This window comes from Ambystoma mexicanum, chromosome 5p (assembly GCF_040938575.1).
Source record: "Ambystoma mexicanum isolate Mex_15411 chromosome 5p, UKY_AmexF1_1, whole genome shotgun sequence".
NCBI classification, from domain to species: Eukaryota; Metazoa; Chordata; class Amphibia; order Caudata; family Ambystomatidae; genus Ambystoma; species Ambystoma mexicanum.
The window spans coordinates 1,361,023,786-1,361,049,117 of NC_090930.1; the positions used below are offsets into that span (position 1 = coordinate 1,361,023,786).

Consider the following 25,332-nt stretch of genomic DNA (forward strand, 5'->3'; position numbering starts at 1 on the left):
TGATACCAAGCTCTGGTCAGTGTTTGCTTGCTCTACTGTGTTTTTAGCCCTATTGTGTATCCTCTGTATACTGCCCTACTCTTCTTGAGAGAAGTCTGACTGCTCAGCCACAGCTACCAGGTAAATCTGGGTGGTGCGGACTGCTACCAATTGGGTTTACTGCTTACTCCTGTAGTCTTAATCTTCTTGCAGTGGTCCCCAAGGGAACTGCACAGGATTCTGCCTAACATATAGCACGGTGAAGGCAGGGAAAATAGTGCTTGCATGCGCTATGCTGCACACTCTGTGCATACGCAGGAACATTCCACTGCCACCCGACATCGAGCCAGCAGATGAGGATGAAGATGATCATGAATGTGGGATGAGTACACTACCACGCCGGGGTGCCATTGATGGACAACATGCACGTGGAGCACTGATACACAATTATTTCTAATATACCTCATACGCACATTCAGCACTTCATGTTGTAGCACTAGAGTAAATGATTTCTACACACACAAAATAATATTGTCCACTCGTCATTTGCATTTGCACACCAGTGCATTGTGAAATTAACAGGAGAAACAGGTTTCAAATTGGAATTAAGACCACACATGCCCTCCCACCTCCCCAACGTACCCAAAACCGGCCAGGCCCCAACTAACAACCCCCACTAAGGACCACCCCTCCCCAACGTACCCACCCACACACCAGGCCCCAACTAACAAACCCCACTAAGGACCACCCCCACCTCCCCAACGTACCCACCCACCGACCAGGCCCCAACAAACAAACCCCACTAAGGACCACCCCCACCTTTGCAACGTACCCACCCACCAACCCGGACCCTATCACGACTTGTGTGACTCCAGTTCCACGATGTACAGCCTATTTTTTGCCAGCTTGGGCCCATGGTCGTCCTTCCCAGTCTCTCCAGCCAGCCGGAATGACCTCCTCCAGGGGCTGCTGGCCACAGAGCTTGTGGGAGTGCTGCTGGAGGAGGGCAAAGCAGGGTTTGGTGGTGGCACATGGCCCATGAAGGCCTGCTGGGCAACCAACATTGTCTCTGCAATCTTTGACATTATGTTTTTGCCCTCCCTGACCCTTTGTGACAACACCATGTTTGTGGTTGTGAAATGCCCTATTGCACGTGAAAGGCAGCGAAGGGAGGTGGCACTGCTCTCACGCTGCAGATGGGCCTCCTCCCATTGGAGCCTTGCCTCCTGAAGCTGTTGCTGCACAAGTTGCGTCAGAGTGTCCTGGCATTGTTCGATCTGTAGTATGCAGTGAGTTCCTGGAGGGAAGGTGTGGCGCAGCGCATCCGACTGTGCAGTCCCCTGTGGCTGAATGTGTCCAGCTGCTCAGCTGTCGTGTTACCCCCCTCATTACCATTCCCGGGGGCGTCAGCAGCCTGATGTACGTGCGCACTTTCGACGCTCTGATTCTTTGTCGCTTGTTGGGGCACAGGCACTTGTAGGTGCACTGGAGGTGGCTACAGGGGGATTTGGTGGTGGTGCATGCTGGTCTGCAGGTGCAGCGGGATTGTGGTGTCCGTGGTGTCATACACCGGCACTGTAGCGGATGTATGGATGCCGGAGGTGCTGGCAGTGGCTTCCTGGCATTATCTCGTCCAACGGCCTTGTGCAGTCCCCCTTGACGTCATCTCTTCTGCACCGTCACTGTCGTTTGATGTACCTTTGGGGGATTGTAGGGCATGCCATTAATGGTGTGACAGGATGTGTATGGGGCAGTCACATGCAACACACTCCTCATCCTTCATCCAGTACACTCACTGATGGGTGCTGCACTTAGGTGTGTGAATGAGGGCTTGCACGCGGTCTGGCTGTCCAGGTGGTGTTGTGACATGGGGGTGCTGGGTGTGGTGGGGTTAATGGGGGATGTGTTGTGTGCCTCTGTGGCCCTGGCTGCGGGGGGGGGGGGGGCGAGGTGGTGCTGGGTGTGGTGGGGTTCATGGGGGATGTGGTGTGTGCCTCTGAGGCCCTGGCTGGGCATTTACGGGGTGCTGAGTGTGGTGGGGTTAATGGGGGATGTGTTGTGTGCCTTTGTGGCCCTGGCTTGGGCGGGGGGTCCTGGCCTTCCTTCATTCACACTCATGGCTTTGCACTCTGTGTACTTACCAGCTCTGCCAGGTGTGTCCGCTCTGGTCTCAGCTTCACCGACACCCTCAATCCCTTCAAGGTGCATGATGCTGTTGCACCTCTACTCCCATGTTTGCAGCTTCAGTGGGGAATGAGGTCCTCCTCCTGTGGCACTGCTCTGCTGTCTGTGTGGTGCCAGCAGGTTCCTGACCCGCAGCCGCTGGTCGTCCCAGCGCTTATGGCAGTCCTCCACTGTCCGCACTGTCAGACCCACAGCTGTGCACTTCTGGGCAGCCTCAGACCATATCCCCTTTCTCCTCTGCTGCGTGGTGCGCCTCTGGTCTGCACTGAATAGTACCGCTGCATTCTCCACAATATGCTCCATGAGCACGGTCAGTTCCGCCTCGCTGAAGCAGGGTTTCCGCTGCCGGATGGCTGGGACCCTTGATGTCATCTCCAATAATGATTTTCAAAAGTCACAGGAGCTGTAGGCCTTGTGGTTCCAGAGGATTGCAGTGGATTGTGCTTTTTGTAATGGCTGCTGCTCTCTTTCCGGTTTTCGCGATCACGGTATTACCGGCAACAGTGTTTCCGTATCCGCTGATACTGGCATGGCCCGTGGCGGATACGATGTACTGCTGCCATATGGCCCGGTGGATCCGTCTCCGTGGGTGTTACCGTGATGGCGGTGGTACCGGTTCCACACTGTTCTGGGATGCGCAGCCGCCAACCTGTAATTATACCTTACTTCTGCATACTTGCGGTCGCGGAAACGGTGTCACCGCCATCACGGTAAAAGCGGATTCCGGTCCAGCTAACTTGTAATGAGGGCCAATATCGACTCCCTCGCCTCAGCCCTGGCTGATCTCTGCAATCTCTCCTTCTCCACTGGAGATTCCCCAACTGCACTGAAGCACTCCCTTGTGCACCCTCTGCTCAAAAAACCCTCTGCCAACCTGGGAAACTCCTGGAGAAACTGGCCCTCATTACGAGTCCGGCAGTAGCTGTGCCGGTAAAACCGGCAGGCTGCCGCCGGACCCGTAGTGAATTACCGGCGCCGGACCTGCCGGATTTACTGGGGCATTACAACCCTGGTGGTCTGGTAAACGCGGCTCCGGCAATTCTGTTAATCCCCATTCCCGTGGAGTCACATAGGAATCCATGGGAATGGGGACTGCAGAAACACCGGCACCATGTCATAATGGTGCAGGTGTTTCCGTGCACCTCTGCGGGCGGGTGCCGTTCCGCCCACCAGGTCAGACCTGGCGGACGGTACGGCACCCGCCCGCAGAACCTGTAGTTTGCCGGTCCGGAAAACGGTACCGGTACGGTTTTATTGGCACTGTTAATTCCAGACCAGCAAACTTGTAATGAGGGCCATTGGCTATCTCTCAACTGACCCCAGCCACTGAATCTATTGGTTGCTTCCATGACCATCAATCTGGCTTTAGAGCATCCAAAGGCACATAAATTGCTCTTCTGAACACCCGTGAAGACCTGTTCTCAAATTTTGACACTAACATCCCATTTATGCTCATTCTCCTTGACCTCTCCTCTGCCTTCGACACGGTTAACCACAAAATCCTGATTGCACGTCTCCATGACACCCTGGGAATCACAGGTCAGGCTTTGGCATGGTTAACCTCCTTCCTCTCCAACCGCCCATCCCAGGTGAAACTCTGAGCCTTTCACTCGACTATCACTCTCTCAACCTGTGGCGTTTTCCAGGGATCTTCCTTTTCTCTATCTCCCTGGTTCTTCAACGTCTATATGGGCTGCCCCGGCACGGGTGATTACCACCTTCACCTCTAACTTCCAGTGCTATGCAGATGACACGCGACTATCTTTCAGTCTACCCTCAGTCGCCTCCTCCTCCTCGCTCATATCTGACTGTCTGCTATTCAGTCATGGGGTGCTGCAAACGATCTCTGCCTCAACGCCACTAAGACTGAGATCATGCGCATTGGGATGCCTTCTCCCTCTTTCCCACTTTCACTCTGGCCGGCCTCCCTTGGCCCTGCACCTGCACCCACCTGCGAAGCAAGAAACCTTGTGGTCATCTTTGATTCCACTATCTCCTTCTCCTCTCACATTTCAGACATCACTCTGATAACAACTACACCTCCTTAGAGGTATTCTCCTCTTTCTCACTTTCTCCCAGAGGCGCACTGTCTCCAGAGCCCTGGTTCTCTACAGTCTGGATGATTGCAATAACCTCTTCCTCAACCTCCCTTCTTCTGCCATGTGCCCTATGGAACTCATCCAGAACAGAACTGCAAGACTTATTCTTGGCCTCAAGCCCAGGGACTGTATCTCTCCAGCACTGAAATCCCTCCACTGGCTCCCTGTGGATGCAAAGGATCAAATTCAAGACCAGTTGCATTGTCCACAAGGCTTTCTGGTGCTTGGCACCTACCTACCTGCAACGCTGCCTACCTAAATATTGTCCCTCACGAGCCCTCGCTCATCTACCTCCAACCTTCTTCGAGTGAACTGGTTCTCCAAGCAGAGATTTGATGGGAGATCCTTATCCTCAGCCTCCCTGCCCCCCTACGTCTTGAGCCGGATCTCCTGAAATTCTGGAATCCCCTCAAGACCTTCCTTTTCTCCTCTTCTTTCTCTATCCCTCTACCCTGCAACCTAGCTCTCTCTCCTTTCCCTCTCCCACTCCTATTCCTTACAGCATGCTGACTGGCAGCCTGGTGTACCTCAGAGTCTCACTGGCCCTCGCCACCCCCGCCAGTCCTCTCGCACTTGCCTCAGGGCCCTACATCCCACCCTCACTCAACGCACTGAGAGATTAACCCAACAGAGTGGCTCTCTCTGCACTTACCACAAGTCTCAGTGGACTGGGTACACTTGACCCTGCGCTCCCTTGACCCTCTGTGCACTTCTCGATCCCTACCCACCACGCCTGAAGATCGTCTTGTCTGTTTCTCCCCTGTCTTCACCCCAATTGTACTTTTAAAATTGCAGAATCTCTGTCAGGCCTATTTGCTATATCCCACACTGTTAAATGTATTGTATGCACTTACTCTGCCTGTGCAGACTATTATTGTCCCCGAGCGACTGCTGTTTTTTTCCCTGTGTTCCCACCCTCCTTGAGCGCTTTGAAACACTTGCCTGTGTATAGGCGCTATATAAATAAACAATACAATACAATACCATTACAGACTGAACTCTGCCAGTAATGGATGGTTTAATAATCACTTCCAAAAAGGAGTCAAGATCAGCCACACCTTTATGCCAATATACATTAATAAGTAATATTTCCCATGGTACCACGGCAGAAGAAACTTCCAATGCCATCAGCCTGAACAGCATATTCAATATGGGTGTTACTGTTACCCCCACAGAGGATTTAATGGCAACAATCAAACCTCCCGACGATCAACCCACTTTACTGGGTTAAGCCAGCTGTGAGAAGACCTCAAACCCATCTAACACCATATTTTCTAAAAGTCATGTTTCTTGCAAAAAATGCAATTACAATCCTTTAACATAGAGAAACCTCCAAATTTGTAGCCAGAGTTCTAGAGTTCCAGGACAAAATGTGTAAAGCTATAGACTCCTGCACCAAACCATTAAGTCTCTCAAGGTCAGGGTCCTGATCTACTGCACAAAGAGGTTGTGACACTGGCCCAATCCTCTTCATGTGACCTCTGTTCTTCGTAACACTCCCTAGTTTGCCTCCTCTCAGGGTGAAGTATGATCTTCAAACCACTGCCTAAATTAACCCTGTTTGAGTTTTGCTGTTCCACAAATGGTTCCATAATAAAACCTAAATTATTCAACATTAGCCTTTCAGCATAAACCAAATTCATCAATATTTGGCAGTTAAAATAAACATTACACTTTTCCGCATGGAGGTGACCCCTGCCCCGCCTCCATCATCAAAGATTGTGCAGACACCCTGGCTCCCTTCTTAACAGCCTTCGTCAACGCATCCTTCACCACAGGGAGAGTCCCATCAGGCCTCAAGGAAGCATGGGTACGACCGCTCATAAAAAAAGCTACACTTGACCCTACTTCCCCCAACAACTACCGTCTCATCACCACCGTCCCATTCCTCCTCAAGATTCTAAACAAAGCAGCCTACCTGCAAGTCCAGCACTTCCTTGAAGAGCACAACCTCCTAGGACTGAGACAATCCGGCTTTCGCCCTAGGCACGGAACAGAGACCGCCCTACTCGACCTCAAAAACCAAATGGATGACGCAAGGGATCAAGGCAAACCTGTCCTGCTCCTTCTCCTCGATCTCTCTGCAGCTTTTGATCTTGTAGACCATGACATCCTCTGCCATCACCTCACCTCCACAGCCAACTTCTCCCAAGAAGCTACCACATGGATCACCTCCTTCCTCCAAGGCAGGACCATGCAGGTCTTCTCTGACCTAGCCACTGCGTCACCCACCATCATGTTATGTGGTGTGCCCCAAGGCTCTTGCCTCTCCCCCAGCCTATATAACATCTTTACCCGCCCCCTCTTCCTTATCCTTGACGCCATGGGCATCTCTTACACCAACTACGCCGAGGACACTCGGATCCTTCTCACATTAACAGGTGACTATGACACTGACTGCGCGACTCTCAACAACATATATAACACAATCCAAATGTGGATGGCTATCAATGGCCTTTGCCTGAACTCCGACAAAACTGAGCTCCTACTCGTAGGATCTCCTGACACCCTCAAGAAACTTGATGCCCAGTTTAGCCACTTCACCATTGACTCAATCAGAATCCCAGCACTGGACACAGTAAAAACGCTAGGCGTTTATCTAGACTCCAACCTATCTATGACTAGACAAGTAAACTCAATCGCCTCTTCTGCTGCCTACCATGCAAAACTTCTCAACTCTGTCAGGCCTTTTCTGTCAAAAGACACATGCACCAACATAGCCAGAGCCATCACTGGTTCCCGGCTAGACTACTGTAATGTTCTTGTCCTAGGGACCTCCAACAAAAACCTCGAGAAACTGCAAGTAATCCAGAATAGCGCCCTGCGTGCTGCACAAGGTATTGCCAAGAGAGAGCACATCACTGCTGCCAGAAAAGCTTCTTATTGGCTCCCCATAAAGGAAAGAATTATATTCAAAGCGCTAAGCATCACCCTCAAATGCGTTCACCTCTCTGCCCCAGCATACCTATCCCAGAGAATCCACCGGGTCTCCTCCACAGGACCCACCAGGACACCCTACGCCAACATGCTCTCCGTACCGAGGGTAAAAAGGGCGAGAGCAGGTGGCGCCAGCTTCCCTTACCTTGCTGCCTTACATTGGAACACCCTTCCCACCTCACTGCGAGCTGAACCTTCACTGACTGCCTTCCGCAAAGCCATGAAAACTACCCTGTTCGCCTAACCAACCTCATCTGATCAAGCTCCCATGACCACTATGTATGATGTATGATGTTGTATGATACTCCCTATTGCTTGACACAGGATCCTGTCTTACTGTAACCCAAAGCACAACCTGTACCCATTGTAACTAAGTCTCCTTACAAGTAACAGCGCCACAATGCCTCTGGGCTGCCTGCGCGCTATACAAATGTAATAAATAAATAAATGGCTCGGTCTGGGAACTGGATCCTATCCAAGTCAGACGAGGTTTACCAGAATCAAACTATGGGCCTCATTACACGGATGGCGGTAAGGATTTACTGGTACCGGTAAAATACCGGTACCAGTAAATCCTTACCGCCTTACTACGAGGTCCCTTTGCGGGTTGGGGGATTTAACGCCTGCTTTTTGCAGGCGTTAAAAACCAACCCGCAAAGGGACCCAGGGAGCTAATTACGGTAGCGCAATTTGCGGTACCATATTTAGTGCCTTCCCCATTCCCATTATGCCCTATGGGGCAAAAATGGCAATGGGGAAGGGCAATGGTGGAAGGGGGAATTACCGCCCGCCAACCTTGGAATGGGGCGGTAATTCCCCTTTCCGCCAAGGCGGTGCCGGTATTTTACCGGCATGAACCATGGGTTCTCCGCCATCCGTGTAATGAGGCCCTATGAATTTTCAACAGAATTACTTCCATGCTTGAAGCACACAGGGGTATTTGGACCCATTAAACTTGACAACTGCAACACACAGGAAGACTGATTTTTCTCTTGCTTATTGAAGTTGCCCCCAAAAATGAAGTCCGTTTATCCACACCCTCATACATCTGTTTAGACTGGTACATATCATCCTTTCCTCTAGCATTTCTCAAAATACTGAAAGGTTTATTGAGCCCGTTCCCCTGGGTTTTCCCGAATGGTCCCAAATTCTTAATACTGTTAGTTACAACATCCGTATTTCGAGCAGTTTTAGGAACAAAAAATGGACTGAGAAGTGAATCATGCCCCATCCATGGTCCAAGCCCTATCTGGGCTAGTTCCTTTTCCTTCTGTAAATCCGCAGGATGAGTTAACATTTGACCTTCAGAGGGCATAGCCACGCCGTCCCTATCTAAATCGGGGAGGTATAATGTTTTAAACAACGGATTCTCCTCACAGGGAATAGTTTCTGGAGTAGGTGAGGCAACGGGCCCCCATTTAATCCCACGGGTCTCAACCATGTCATCTTTATAAGAAGACACTATTCCCTCCACTTTATCATCCTTCATGCTAACAATCACTGACCAACCCGCAGTGCCCTCTATTTGCGCCGCTGTTATCCCGTTAATAGCCTCAATTTGGGTCCCCATTTCCGACCTCACCACTGAACGACCCGTTATCACCTTACTGGGTAGATCAGATGTGAAAGTATGGATCATCCCCAGAGCTTCCTCCAAAATATCATTTTCACACTCCCCCAAAACAATATGCTCTACTAAGGTCGTGTTTTCATCTAGAACCAGGGTCATCACCCAGGGGAGACTTTTCTCTTTATTTCCACCTCTAGCCATAGATTCCAAAATGTTAAATTACGTATATATTTCCGTGAGAAGGTATTACATTTTTAAATATTTTTCACATTTTTCATTTTCTTGGGCTTATTCCCACTTCCCTTTCTTCCACTTCTTTCCTCACCCACCCTTCCCCTCTTCTGTGGTCAGATCTATGATTTCTTCCTTAAACACAGGTAGTATTTCGACCTCTGTGTGTGTTTCCTTCAGAAGGTCACCATCTTTTGTTCCCAAGACCTCTAGCTACAGGGCTTTCAGGGGGTCATCAGTAGGGGGGTTGTTTGAGGCTGACCCGAGCCATTACCTTCTCACCTTTAGTCGCAGCCAACTGTTCCAGCATGGTCTCGCAGCCCTTCTCCAGTCCCCCCCAAATCTAACATGCATATCGCTCAAAATCAGGGTATGGGACCTGAATTCGGCCCAGATGTTATCGTAGAGGGTGACAAAAGAGCTAAGCACCATATTAAGTGCTGAAACAGTAGGATGGGTTAAGCAAATTCTGTCATCCACTTCACTCAAAGTATTATGTACAGCTGCCTCTCCTGAATCCTCCACGGCCTCAAACAGGGTATCAAGCCTATTTGCTCTGAGTTGCTGTTGCTTTTCAGTATACATTTCAATGTAATTTGTTAACTCGGTCAGAGACCCCCAATGGATGCATCACAAGTTTGCTGTATCAGGCTCGTAGCCACCAAAGCCAGTTTTATACTTCCTATATAGCTGTGGCTAGATCAACAAACTCAATGATGATTAAATCATGTCATTCCAAACCCACAGATACAAAATTACCATCAGTCATAAGGGAATGGTCCAGCCTTGCTAAAGCCTTAACCGGAATAATGTATTTAATAAATCCGAAATCAATTGACCTGCTATTGGAGAAGGTATAGGTATCCTCCTAAACAGTTTTGCTGGTAATTTATGGTTAACACTTTTGTTCGGTCCTGAGAAAAACCAGGAGCCTGCATAATCAGTACCCTGCCTCATGTAATCTGTGGCAGAGGAATCACAGGGTAGTGTAATAGAGCGTTCCTGTCCTAAGTTGTGTATCAAGGCTGCCAATAGCAAATCCTCTTGCTGACCCTTAGCAATGTCCTTAATCACCTGTGCCGGACTCCTAAAACCACGTTGCATCGTTAAAACAGCAAATGTCCAGAAAACAGTAACAGCACTATTTCAGATAAATATCTAAAGTATGTTTTATTTGACTTATAACAAAACATTTTATTTTTGTCTGTAATATTTTATTTTCACCCAGAACATACTCAAAACTCCATCATCGGTCGATGTGCATGGGTTCACGTTCAGGCAGGATGCCGCCGCAGCTGTACCACAACTGGGCAGAGCTCATATGTCGTTTGCCCGAAGCTGACCGAAAACCGTAATTAGCGTAAACTTGTGGCAGATCAAAGGAATCCTTCCTGCAGTCTCTGCCAAGGCGATACTATCACACGTATCACACAATCCACCGCTGTACCAATATGAGCTCCCCCTTAAATCGACCTTTGACTATTATTGGTAATTGATATGTTCATATACTTGTGTGGCAGAGAAAAGGACAACATTCCCACAGTCTCTGCCCTAACAATAATTATCCAATTAAAAGTAGACAAATCCTCAAACTGTATTTAAACGAAGTTGTGGGGAGGCCACCAGGGTGCGTGCAGATGCAGGGAGCCTCTGTGTAGCTCTCCCCTCCAACGGCCCTTGTAAGTGGTCTGAGCCCCCACTTATACTCCCCCACCCCAAATAAAAGCCAGACAGAAACGTGTGGAAACTACCCCGACTGTTGCATGGTAACCCCTCCTGGGAGCATGGTAGCTCCCATGATGTTGTAATGGGTCACGGGGCAGTAGCCACGTGACCAACAAAATAAAAGTACCGAGCCGCTTCCGGCTCGGCAGTCACTCCATCTTGAGGCTCCGGTGTCGTTCCTTTGTCAGCACCATGCTGGTGCTGCACCCTAGTAGCTGTGCCCAAGGACCGGGCCGCAGTGCGCCGGGTGCCCCCGGCCACGTGTGGAGCTCAGGTGATCCGGAGCGGGCGAGGTGACCCCCACCCATGAGTCCGCGGCATGAGCGCCGCACCAGTGTGTTCCATCGGGTGACCCCCGACACGAGTATGGGGCTGCCCGGTGATCCGGAGCAGCCCCCAACACCCACGTTCCCTGTCCCGAAAGCGGCGAGAATCGGCCCATGACTCGCTGGGAATGGGCTCCGACAACCGGCAGGAAAAGCGAAAGTGAAAACCCCACTTTCTCAGAGCGGCTTGTGTGAAGGGGAAGGCGTTCCTTCCAGCCCGCCGAGGTCCCGAGAATTGAGCAACTATCTGCAGGAGGCCCAGGACACCCGAGGGGGCCCCCTCACATCGGCAGTTAAACGGAGGCACCCAGGTGCCAGGTCGGGCAATGTGCGCTGGCGGGTGACACCAGGCGAGACGTAGCAGCGTGCGCGCTGCACCGCCGGACCCTGGAACCCTGGATTGGGTGCTGCAGTGCACTGAGGCACTGCAGGAGTGACGACAGAGCAGAGCCGAGTCATACCCCCGGGGGGAGCTGAGGCGTTGCACACTCCAAGGTGAGCAGGATCTTGACACGTAGGCGAAGGATGCCACTGAGGGAAGAGAGGAATAGAGTACTGGAGGCGAGGAAAAAGAGGGAAGAACTCAGAAGGCTTGAGGAGGGCCAGATAGTGAGGAAATTACAATTCCTCAAACAGAGGTTTTATGAGGAGGGAGAAAAGGCTGATGCATTGCTAGTGGATAAGGCTGATGCATTGCTAGTGGCCAGACTCCGGGGACAGCGAGTGGAGAGATGGGTGGCGGCCATAGAGGAAAGAGAAGGGGTCCGTGACTCAGGGAAGGATGCGATACAGGAAGAATTTGCAACATTTTATGAGACCCTATATAAATCAGAGGCCAAACCAGGGGGGAGCCATATCCTCATATTTAGTTGAAAGGCAGTTGCTGAGGTTGTCCGGGGAGGAGGCTGCAGTACTGAACGCCCCCATAACGGCTGAGGAAGTCAAGAGGGCGGTGAAGAGGCTGCCTTTGGGGAAGGCTCCGGGGGACGATGGGTTCACTTTAGGTTTTTATAGGGCATTTATCTCCCTGCTCCTCCCCTTCATGGTAGAACTCTTCAATGAGATTCTGGAGACGGGGGAAGCCCCGGAATCGTTCTCCCGTGCACTGATAACAGTGATTCATAAGGAGGGCAGAGACCCCATAAGACGTGATTCCTACCGCCCCATTTCTCTTTTGAACATTGACGCCAAGATTTATACGTGTGTCTTGGCAGCCCGGTTGGAAACGCATATGCCCCGTCTGATACACTCAGACCAGGTAGGGTTCATAATGGGCCGGCAGATGGCAGACACAATGCAGAAAACCCTACACTTGATTCACGAGTCGTGAGGGAAGGAGGGGGACCCGACCCTTCTCTCGGTGGATGCTGAAAAGGCATTTGATAGGGTGGAATGGAGCTTCTTGGCAGAGGTTATGGGCAAAGTGGGCTTGGGGACCAGGTTTAGGGGGGAGTGATGACGGTGTACACCAAACCCAGGGCCTCGGTGGCTGTTAACGAAGACTACTCCCGTTGGTTTGACTTGAGCAGGGGCACGAGACAGGGCTGCCCTCTTTCACCAATACTGGTTTACTTTCCCTAGAACCTCTTGCACAGAATATCAGGGGGGACCCCCAGGTGGAAGGTCTCATGGTAGGAGGGACTGAATACCAAGTGGTGCTATACGCAGACGACATGCTGTTGCACCTCCGGAACCCCTCCAGATCGGTTCCAAGGGTGATTCAACTGATTGAGCAATATGGCGATCTATCGGGTTTCAAGGTAAATAGGGCCAAGTCGGTTCTGTTCCCACCGAGGGTGGTTGAGAAAGAGGTCGTGAGTAGATTTGCCCCGCTGGGACTAACGGTTCAGTGGGATACGCTGCAATACTTGGGGATAAACCTCACTAGAGAGATTGGTGCCTTGTTTGAAGCAAACTTCCCCTCTCTCGTAGAAGGATTCCAAGACGACCTTGATAAATGGGGGAAGCTAACTTTGTCTTGGATGGGGCGCTTAAATGCCCTGAAGATGGTTTGCTTGCCTAGGTTCTTGTATCCGTTTCAGATGCTCCCAATCCGGGTTCCCGAGTCCTTCTTTAGGGACACAAAGGGGGCAATGCTTACATTTTTATGGCAGGACAAGAAACCAAGAGTGGCACATGATATCCTTGCATTGCCCAAGAAGGGGGGAGGGGTTGGGACTTCCAAATTTGAAAAAGTATTATGAAGCGGCACAGCTAAGGGTCCTTATACCCCATCTAAGGATGCAGAAGGAACTCCAGTGGGTTGTCCTGGATAACATCAATTTAGCTCCTGCCACTGTGGCAGAGTGGCTGTGGGCACCGAGGAGTAAACTACTGCGCAGAATTCGGGAAGACCCGATCCTGGGAACCATATAGGAAATTTGGAGGGAGAGGGTAGACATGCAAGGGGTCATCACATGGCCATCGCCCCTGAGTCATCTCTGGGCACATGGTGTCCGGGAGGCAATACCAAACCATGAGAGATTCCAAACTTGGTTTGAGGCGGGACTGGAGAGGGTGGGCCAACTCTGGAAAACGGGGGATTTCATCACAATCACCGAGCTTGAGGAAGTATTGGGCATAGGGCTCTCTCTTTATTTTCGTACCTTCAACTAAAGGGGGTACTCATGAGTGAAAAATTGAAAGAGAGGATACAGAGGGACCTCACCCCCCTGAACAAATACTAGACAAAAGAAGGGGAACGAATGGCTTGATCTCAGTTATGTACAGTGCGTTGTTGAACGCGGGGAAGGGGTTAACGGAGGGCTTGAGATTGAGGTGGGAAAGCGATTTTGGGAGAGAAATAGACCCGGACCTATGGGGGAGGCTATGTATGGGGGCCTCGCGGACCTCGATATCTAGTCAGTATAAGCTCCACGCCATTAAGCTTCTCCACAGATGGCAATATGACCCGGTCAGGTTATCAAAGATGTTCCAGTCAGCAAGCACCTTGTGTTGGAGGGGTTGTGTGGAAAGGGCCGAATACTGGCATATGTGGTGGAGATGTCCCTGTATCCAGGTGTTCTGGGACGAGGTGCTGGGGTGAATTAAGGACTTAGGTGATCAAATGTATGACATGTGCAAGCGCACCGCGACGTGGCTAAAGACATTGGGGGTCATTACGAGTTTGGAGGAAGCCATGGTGCTATTAGCACCATGGCTGCCTTCAAAGTCGTGTCCGGGTTCTCTGAATGGGGACTTACCGGGTCATTCCAACCTTGGAGGACCTGGTAAGTCCCCATTCAAAATACCCTTCCCCATTCCCATTCCCATAGGGCTCAATGGGAATGGGGAGGGAGCTAATAATGGGCCCGCAAATAGCGGGCCCGTTATTAGTTCCCTGGTCCCTTAGCGGCTCCCGCATAGGGCGGCTGGTTTTACCAGTCGGCCTTAGTGGGACTCGCTAAGGGACCTCGGAATGCGGCAGTAAGGGATTAACGGCACCGCCATCCTTAGCGGCGCCATTAACCCCTTACCGCCGCACTCGTAATGAGGCCCATTGACTAATAAGTGGTGCAAAGACACCACCGAACCACAACCGAAAGTTGAGTGTTTCTTGTAATTTGTCGAAGAAGACACCGTTCACCGGGGTAAGGGGGTGGGAGGGTCGGTAGAAAAACGAGTCAACTCTGTGAAGGGTTTTTGGAGGGAGGGTGGAGAATGTAAAGTTTAAGACATGTATACTCTCCATATTATATTGTTGTTGTTTGTATTCTAAAAGCTGCAATAAAAACTAAGTTATAAAAAAAACACGAAGTTGTGGGACAACACGAGAGAGCAATCAATAAAATGATAAGTTAATAATGATTCCAAAGCATGTCATAAAGGAACATGTTGTCCCAGTTGGAGGATCTTTCCTTAGAAACCGGCAGCCGTTTCCCCCAACTCCCATTGCACGTGCACCGCACACTGCTTCACTTGTCTGCCCACTTTGTGGGCCGCTTCGCGAGAAGGAGCAGTTAAGTAAATTAGGTAGGTGGAGCTCAAAATCCAAAGCAAAGCACTTAGAAACGACAAGAGCATCTCTACCCACAGAACCACACTGCAGGCTGTTTCACTTGTATGCCCACTTTGCGGTTCGCTTCGCGGGAAGGAGCAATTAAGTAGATTAGGTTGGTGGAGCTGGAAATCCAAAGAACAGCACATAGAAATGGCAAGAGCATCTTTGCCCACAGCAGCACACTGCAAACTGCTTCACTTGTCCGCCCAATTCGCATTGTTGTACTTTAAAGGCCTATTCGCAATGCACTTGGGAAGGAGGCTGCATGGAGAATTGTTCATGAGAGAAGAAATGTTTGAAGAGTAAAAACAGAGTTTTATGTAAATGATTGCCTATAAAATGCAGATGGGAAATGTCATACTAAAATAACTCAAATGGAAAAGAGAAAAACACATTAAGACGAGAGAACCAGGCCTTTTACGCGGCACACAGACCTAGTGTTGTTTAGAAAAGAGTACATTTTGAATTACATAGTTTTTGTTGGAGTGGACGATATCCAGTGCATCTCCCCTCGAAGTTAAGTAAGAGAAAGTACATTCACTTATATTTTCTAAGAGTTTCTCTGAATGCGTGGTCTGGTCTGGATGCAGAGTCCAACAATGACTGTTATCTGCTAGTCAGTCAGAGTGTAAAGTAAACATTTTGGGTGTGTTGGGTTCCTTGCGCCTGACCCTTTTGTTAAAGCATAAATATTGACCCCAGTGAGCCGTGTTATTATAGGCCAATAGCCTTGACAGACTCTGTGAGTTAGGTTTTTGCTCTATTACTTCTAAGAGATCTAAACACTGCCCATAATCAACATGACATTCTTTCGAGTTTTCAGGTGGGATTTAGAAAGAATATAGGGATCCCTCTCAAGGCCACCGTCCTGGCCCATCTGCTCCACAGTGTTAAATGTAAGCAAGCCGGCAACATCTATATGGCTTCTTTGCACATTACATCGGCTTTTGAATGTGTGGTGCATGCCTAACTATGGACCAAATTGCTAAAATACAATATTCCATTGAAATTGGTTCAATTGATAGGCCTTTTCCATCAGAAGTTGTCACCAAGATTTGTTTAAACCTCTATTCAAGCGCACCTAGGTCTACGACAAGGATGTGTCCTGGCTCCTACCATGTTTAATGTATATCTTAGTGACATAGAGGAACTATGGCAGACGAATGACATCTCAGCAATAAGATTGGGTCAAGTGAGGTTACACTGGCTTGCCTTTGCGGATGATCTTGTCCTGTTTGATAGGACACTACAAGGTTTACAACGAAGGCTGAATATATTTTACTCATATGCCCTGAACAACAATCTCCAGGCGAACAGTTCTAAATCGAGAGTTGTTATCTTGTCCAACAATAGGAATCCAAAAATCATGTGGTGGTCTTTGAGTGGTGAGAGTGTTGAGTTGATCCCCTCTATGTGCTATTTGGGATACAATCTCTCCAATACCAATTCTCTGGAATTGTCGAAAAACACATTGAAAACTAGGGCTTCCCCCTGATATCCCTCATGAAGCGCATACATGTTAAACTATGTACATTTTCGATCATGCCAATTTGGAGATATTACCTTGCCAAAATAGAGCCTTTCTTATTGTAGGGGCTGGATATATCCCTTGTAGATCTTGGCCTGTTTCTTGATGTACTTCAGGGTCTTATTTGGAAAACAGTGTTGGGTGACAGGTCTGGCTAAATCTATTCCGAATTCCATTATCCGACATGAACTAGACCTAACCTCCCTTCAGGCACGCTATACGTGGCAGCAATTGCTGAATTATGCGAAATGTTTGTCTCCTAATAATTCATTATATATGGACCTGCATTGTATCTTGGAGGATCTATCTGTGAGCTCCATTGCTGCGTCCAAGAAACGGATGCGTTGGTTACTTGTAAAAATGGGGTCCTCTGACGATGAGTTAATCCATCATCCTGATGCAGCAAAGCCAAGTTGTTCAGGGACAATTGGTGATCCACTGTTGAGACGTTATCCACCTACTCCACATGCTCTGAAAACGCAAAATGGCTGCATAAAAAGGACTTTCTCTATACCTGAACGCCTTCCATACAATAAATTGCGTTGTCTATATTTACGTTTCAGGCTTAATCAGCTACATACTAGAGAAAGGATTAGTAGTTGGTTGTCATCTCCCTCTAGTGAGACCCCATCATCCTGGCGATTCTGTCATTCCGTTAATGCTCCAGAGACCCTTAAATATTGGGTGGTATACTGTGAGGCATTGGAGGATATTAGGAAATTGTCCTTCCATAAAGAGGTTGATAATTTTAATTCTGCTTACTCAAGGGAGCTCCTATGATCTAGACTCATGTGGGAGGAAATAATTATTTAATTATTGCTCTTGGTCGTTTTTTAGGCGATGTTCTTCTGTTGATTGAATGAAGTCAATGTTTTATTGTATATGTTTTTACTCTATTTTCTTTGTATATATTATTTTATTGTTTTCTATCTATTCTTTTTTCTTTTAAAGATATTTATTTTGTGTAAGGTTTTGTGTAAACCGTTTTCACAATAAACACAAAAAAAGAAAGCATAAACTCTTATACATGAAGGTTATAAATAGTAATTTATTGTTTTTGAACCAAGAACAATTTTAATAATTTAGATGTGCCTGACACTATCTAAATTATTAAAATTGTTCTTGGTTCAAGACCAATAAATTACTATTTATAACCATCACGTATAAAAATGTGTGCTTTATCAAAAGGGTCAGGCGCAAGTAACCCAACACATCCAAAATGTGTATTTTGAATGATATGCTTGCTGTCAGAATAGAAAATAGAAACTTAGCACACTCAAGCAGCATTACACTTGCACTCTAGCTTTCTTCAGCTTCAGCATGTGTTTTGTAACCTTGCTTACTCTGCCATAACTATATTTATTAACTAACCGACACTGATAGATTCAAAGAAATAGCAATTAGAAAGTATTATCCTTCATTAAATTATGAATACACAACTGCGTTGTTATCTCTTGAAGCTGGCCGGAGTGACTAGGAAACCCAAGCTTGACCGTCCTCTCATAGATGTCTATAGTACTAGTTGGAAGAAGTGAAAACCTCCCTGTTGAAGTCATACAATCTTCCCTTCATTGCATTCGAGTCTATGTACTTAAAACATATCTAATTGGCTAAACAAGGAGTGGAAGATTCAGTTTTCGAGATTGCTTGGAGATCGTGTACTGCCTATTTCTGTGTTCACCCTGCAGAACTGCTATGAATTATTTGGCTTTTTCTACAGACTTTGGTGCCTTTTCAACTCAGATTCATTGGCTTAGAGTGCTCTCCAGAAGAGCTCTGAAGGAGCTCCTCAATGCTCCATGCCCACTAAAGAAGGTAGGACACGTTGGTGCACATTTTCAACGGGTGGGGTAACGTAAATGGAAGGCATAAAAGCCTTGCTTACGGCTTCTACGCCTTGACTTCACGACACACCCCATGTTCAATCATTTGCATGGCATAGAAGAGGAGCGTACGCAACTTGCATTTCTGCCGCCTCCCTTTCTCTGTCATTCAAATGGCATAGTAGCGCACTGGCATGCATTTTCATGCCAGCGCAAATGCTGGGGGAGCCCTATGGCGCCCGCCTGCTTCATGCTTTTGCATAAAGCAGGCGGACTCCATAGGGATCCGTTGAACACACTTCCTGCCATGCTTGTATGGCAGGAAGCATGCAAAATTAAACACTGCCTACAATGCTCACACGGCAGGCAGCGTTTAAAATTACAATTAATAAACATCAAAATACTGTTGTTGCCTGGGCACAATCTTACATTTATCAACTTGGACTGCACATGTGCAAACTATTAAGAGTTTTACAAGCAATCTGCGCCTTGCAGGAAGGTTCTTGGATACAGAATGCGACATTAAAAGGTGAGAGCAACTAAGACGCAGGGAAGGCACTCTTCAACAATACAAATGTGTTGCACAGAGAAAGGAGAAAAGACAAGTGTGTTTAAAATGGGTAATTAAATCAGTAAGTGGGAAACAGGGCAATGTACCAGAATACAAGGAGGACAAATAAAGTCATAAATGAGTCAATGTAGTGAGTACTTTCTATTGCTTGAATAACATAAAATCATTGTTTAAAGCATATCACTACCTCTTAGCCAGAGTTAGGACTTCAGCATGCTTTTCTTTGTATATTGCTTTATATCCTTGAATGAAGGAGAGATACGATTTCGGGGTTACATGTGTTGAACGGCGAAATCTCTGGAAGTAGTCCACACATTTCTCGGCAACGCCATCTTGGAAAGAGCCCATACATTGCACCATTTCCTTTTTGGTTTCCTGATTACAATCAACATCATATGATGACAGAAAATGTTCAGAAACTGTCAAAAAATAAGGACAAAATATGGTGGATTACTAATCTTATTAACATTAACAAATATGGTGATGAAAGATTCGAAGCATACACAAATCAAGCAGATCTCCAAACACTATTCTGTTTCAAGGCAGATTTAGTAATACTGTGCAGTGTACAACACATTAGTGGAGATGCTATAATCTAAGCCACATGTTGCTCAAAATAGACTGCAACTGCGGAGGCGTGGTAGATCCAGTGACAGCCTCAAACAAGCATTGGCCACGCCAACAGTTTTGGCTTTTATGTAGGCATGGGAACGGCATTTTCGAGGCACTGCATAATGATACCATCTGGTCATAAGATGGCAACGGGGGCAAATAGTGTTAGCACTTCAGTGTAATATGACAGTGCATGGCAAATGCCTATTCAAGAGCCAAAACAATCGGTTTTGCCAATGCTGGTTATTAACAGGATTCAGTGCAAGGGACAGATGCAAGGACTCACATATTGATAATTAATCAAGTGCCTGCAGGCACACTTGGTTGTGGCATTTTTATTACACCAGGAGCTGGTTTGTAGTTGTAAATACAATGGGCCTCATTACACGGTAGGCGGTAACCATGGTGCTATTAGCGCCATGGTTGCCGCCGGTATTTTACCGTGTCCGCCTTGGTGGATGGCGGAATTACCGCCCTACTCCAAGGTGAGCGGGGGCGGTAATTCCCCATTCACCAAGGCACTTCCCCATTCCCATTTTTGCCCCCATAGGGCATAATGGGAATGGGGAAGGAGCTAATTACGGTACCGCAAATTGCGGTACCGTAATTAGCACCAAGGTCCCTTTGCGGGTCCCGTCCTTAACGCCTGGAAAAACCAGGCGTTAAGGGAGGACCCGCAAAGGGACCTCGTAGTAAGGCGGTAAGGGTTTACCGGTACCGGTAAACCCTTACCGCCTACCGTGTAATGAGGCCCAATATCACCTTACATAAGATGGCTTAGAAATAACACAGACGTCCCCATAAAGTGCAGATCTAGCTCAAAGAGATCCTGAGGAAAGGGTGTTTTAGATGGGCAGCAGCAGGTGGTAGTTGAGAATTATCAGGGGGAGTAGCATGTCTATAAGTGGTCTATAGGTTGACAACAATCCAAACAATACCCACAGCATCTGTGGCCACCTCGCATCCTATCTCTCTCCTATCTTCACTACCCATGCCAAGAGTGTAAGCTTATAGGCAGCACTTGAAGCACCACCTAATTACCAAAACTTAAAAATGTTTGGAGAATCATACCATAGGTGATGTATCTAATTATTGTGCTTCTTTGAAAACTTGTGATTCTAGAGATCTCAAGGTTCAAGTGGACATGCATGAGAAAACCATTAAGCCCTGTTTTTCCCTGTTTTTTAAGTCATGCATCAAGCGGCAAACATTACAGCGTTACAATATCATTATAGAAACATTATGCAAAACTACACAATAGGCACAGAGCATGGACCAGCAGTCCGCCCAGGGTATCGGCATAAATGAAAGGAGAAAGAGCCATACCAGAAAGCTCAGTCTGGAGTTGTAGCCCCACCGAGGGCATTGTTAGAGTTAGTGACTGCCAAATACAGTCTTAGCCGAGTCCAGATGTCCTTGGGACGACATGCAGAAGGCACAGTTAAAACAAATCCTCCTTTGCTTTGTGAGAAACCAGAAGGTGTCTCACCCACTAGTCACCGGGGATCTGTCCTCCAGGTGGCCAGGACACGGCCATGGCTTTTGGATCCAGTTTCTGGGGGCGGACCAGTGTGGGAGGATCATCTGGGTGAGGGGTCTTTGGGGAGTGGGTGTGGGACACTGGATGGTGAGATGCAGTATCCCTTTTCCTGTAACACCTTTACCCCATCCTACCCGGGAGGATATTTAGGACCTCTACCCACCTCTAACAACATAAACACTTTCCCACAGACAGCCCGCTCTGGGAAAAAACAAACTAACACCCGAGCAGTATACCTGACGTGTCACAATACAATGGTCAGGTGAGGTCAGGCAATTACTGATCATCACACACAGCTGACTACCATTAAGCTTCCCCACACGGAAAAAAAGCAAAGCACAAGAGCACACTCTGAGCGAGGCAAAACACATGACGAAACAGCAGTTTCAAGATGGCAGCTGAACCAGAGCAGAAAGACGGCAAAACAGGAGGGGATCGCAAGGGGGGACGTTCCCTTGACCTTTCAGACAAGGAACCGTTACTTTCAAGAAACCTCGAGATTAGAAAATGTAAGACCAGGAAACCAGGCTGAAGAGTCCTGCATTGTGTGTCGGAGATACCCGGGGCCCTCTCGCATCAATAATCAAGACAGGGAGAAGAACCAGCAGCAATGGTACCATCCTTGGCTCCAAGAATAAAGCAGTGTCAGTGAAATCAACACAGCCGGTGAGTTGGGGAGAACGACACAAGACCGGTCTGTGTTGAAACCAAGGTTATAAGCGGCAACATTGTATGGCAAGCGCTGGAACGAACATTGTTAAAACGCGTTTGATAAAAGATGCAAGTAAAGTTGAACTGCTGACGAGTGATTGAAATTTCAAACCAAGATATGATACCTTTGAGAGAGCGGTACCGCACAACGTGTGAGCTCAATAGAAGGTATCTGTAAGGTATTCAGCTGAGAAGTGGCAGAAGTGAAAGTTAACAAGTTGTAAAGAATTGTGACTCGAAGTGGTCTGCGACAGGTCAAGCAAAATCCTGCACAGTCGAAAGTCTTCGATGTTGATTTAGTAGAGAAAGTTTGTGTTAAAATAGATAAATTGGTCTGAGCCTGGCGGAGGGAGACTGATTGAAGGTTTTGTGTTAAAGTGAGCCTGAGCCTGGTGGAGGGAGACCCAGGGTGAACAGTGAACCACCCGAGAAGATTGGATGCATGAAAATGCTGAGAACATTGTTTTAAAGTGGGTCTGAGCCCGGCGGAGGGGCACCCTATGTGAATAGTGAATCACCTGAGAAATTGTGCACATGTGAAATTCTAAGAAGAAAGGAACTTTAATGTTTGTCGCATCAGGCCCTCTGAAATAGGAGACTTTGAATGGCAAAGAGACTTTGGCACAGAATGCTCTGATGCTGAGGTTTTGAACTGCATCCTCGTGCTAGAGAAGCCAGCGAGTGTGCTAAGCTCGAGTGTGCCGCCTTGTCCAGTGCTGAAAATGTGGGAAAGGGGAGCCAATGGCTCAGATATCCTGACATAGCATTTCTTGATCACTTTTCTTTTGCATAACATTGTTTCCCACACTATTTGTATTTAGAAGTAAGGATTGGCAATAGGTTTATTAGTAAAGGCCATTTTATTTTGACAGACTCGACTAGGACTGCGTTATTATTATTTGATGGTCGTAGCTTGCTCCCATCTTTAGATTTAGGATTAGATAGGCGTTTTTCAAACCCGATTGAAGTTCAATAGACACCCTTGAACTGTGATCACTTGTGTCTGTCATACTGTTTGATACCATACCTTCCTTACAGCGTTCATTCACACACACTAGTTCTCGCAGCCAGTCTTCACAGCTGGGGGCATGTTTAGACTTCAAATGTTTTAAGTATGCATCTTTTAGTCACCACACTCGCCATGTTGAAGAAACGGCGAGTAATCACAGAGGCCTTTCCTATGTCCCCCAATAGGTACTTGAGCGGGGAGAGGGACAGTGGAGTACCAAGAATAGTGTCTATCACACCCGCCACCTTACCCCAACAATCTAAGATGGGGACACAAACCCAATACATATGATAGAAGTCTGCCTTTGCATTTCCACACTTGAAACACATGCCACTCTTGTTTGGGGAGAACTTGGCCAATCTAGCTGGAGTATAGTGCAAGTGATTCAACACTTTGAATTGTTTTAACCGCAGCCTAGGGTTAAGAGAGACTTCCTTTGTCAGCTGACATCTGCTCCATTTCTCCTCCCCCAATGAAAGCCCCAGATCCCTTTCCCAGACCTCTCTAATTGAATTCCTTGACAGAAGGTGTGACTGTAACAGGGTATAAAGCCTAGAAACCCCTCGCCGCGCCCCCTCCCCCGATACAATAGTAGTAATATAACTATGCGTCTCAGGTTCCACAGGAATTGAGCGCCATATTCTGCAAAATGCTGCCTGCATCCAATAATATTGGAGCACCTGAAGGGGACCTCCCCCCAACTTGTTGGAGAAGTCCACAAGGAATACAAAGTGACCCTCAGGAAACATGTCACCTATAGTCAGTTAACCAGAGTTGTCCCTCGACCCTCTGATCCCCCTGTCATATGAGGGGAAGATACCAGGAAAATTCCATAGGGGGAGCGCCCGGCTATAAGGGGCATTCATCTGTAGCCTCCTGAATATCCTTGACCATGCATTATTTTGTTTACGAAAATTTGAATCCGAAAATTTCGAATTCGAAATTTGGGTAAAGGAGAAAATCACACATTGCCACCGCCCGCCATCCCACCTCCATTCACCCCCCTAACCCTTAATTTTTCTATACTCACATCCAGCGCCAAATTTACCTGTGCTCCTTGACTCCTATACTCACCCTGCAATGTGAGTTTCACCTTCCCAATGAGAGGCAGAACTTCCGCCACAGGTCCTTTTCTTTTTAAAATAAAATCTTTATTTGTCCCCTACTTTCCTTTATGGATGCCGGGAACACACCAGCCATCCCCGAATTCGATTATTGTTGAGCAAGGGGAGCGGGAAACACACCCGCAACCCCCTCTCCCTTTGTTCCCCCAAACTTTTTCAGCTTTTGTTCTGCTGTTCTGTATTTTTTTCAGTTGTTTTCTGTGGAAACCGCATTAACTGTGGTTCGGATAGGGTCAAATGTACATGAATCGACATACCCGTCACTAAATATAACTGACATTAGATCTGTGCCCCGTAACTCTCCAGTGGTAGGGTACAACCCTATTCTCTATAGTGTACCAGTGCTCAGCAAAGTGGGCCTCGGGAGGCCAATTAAATAGAGCTCAAATCGGGCGTGCCACGTTCATATGGCTCGGTCAGGTTCTGCCAGCTTATCCTGCCCACCCCTGCACCCCAAATGAACGCTGTAGCTAATGTCCTCAACCTGGTTGAAAAAGACTCACCCAGGCCATGCGTACTGTTTTTTTCTCTTTGGAATCAGGGACTTTTAGATTTTGTTTCACATTTGAAAATGAGGAAAACTAAATGTCCCAGAATTCCTAGCAAAAACAGAGCAGGATGGCCTTCTCAATCATGACCAGAGGTAGCTGGAGACCTCTGTGATACCTGCATCCCTGCCACGTCAGGAGAGTTAAACATTGGATCATGGACTACAACATTATTAGTGAGCTCATACATACTTCAAGAAAACATTTTGATTTGCCTCTGTCTGCTAACCAATGGTTAGGGTGGTATACTGTGATTTGTCCCTAGTCCCTTTTCCCCTCCAGTTCCTCACTCCAATCTAAACCAGGGAAAACTGAAAATAAAGAGTCGTCATGAATATTTCAAGAAAACTTAAGAGATATAACAAGCAGCCACTCAAAAGCTGGTACAAAGAAATGTTTGCATAGGCTTAGAAAAACTAGGAATGGAGAGCACAACACGTCGGAAAACACTGTTGCATTAAATTAGGAATTAATCAAGGACATGAAAGTATTTAAGTTTTGAAAGCAAATACAATGAAAGTGTCCCAACTAGCACAATAACAAACCTGGTTACAATTGAATAACTTTCTTTCGAAAATCAATATTGCGACCTTTTTGTTACTCTTTATCCACAAAACTCATCGGACCAATAATTGCCAAAGATATTCATGTAATGAAGGTAATGTGTGAATAAGACATTTTCATATTTCATTTGATATAGCTTATTTATTGAGAAACAATATGATGGGTGCTTAATAACTGGTTAGATATAAAGAATACATTCCCTCAATAAAATGTAATGGTGGTGTGAAATAGGCACTGCTAGTCCAAAGCTT

The 25,332-nt window shown here is 47.5% G+C and overlaps 1 protein-coding gene across 1 annotated transcript in view; it reads right to left on the reverse strand.

Annotated features, from left to right (window-relative positions):
• Positions 1-25,332, reverse strand: part of DNAH5 (dynein axonemal heavy chain 5) — a 4,235,244-nt gene that overhangs the window by 1,129,824 nt on the left and 3,080,088 nt on the right. The window contains exon 56 of the mRNA XM_069613779.1: positions 19,161-19,392. Coding sequence (XP_069469880.1) covers positions 19,161-19,392 — 232 coding nt within the window. The remainder of the gene's footprint in view (positions 1-19,160; positions 19,393-25,332) is intronic.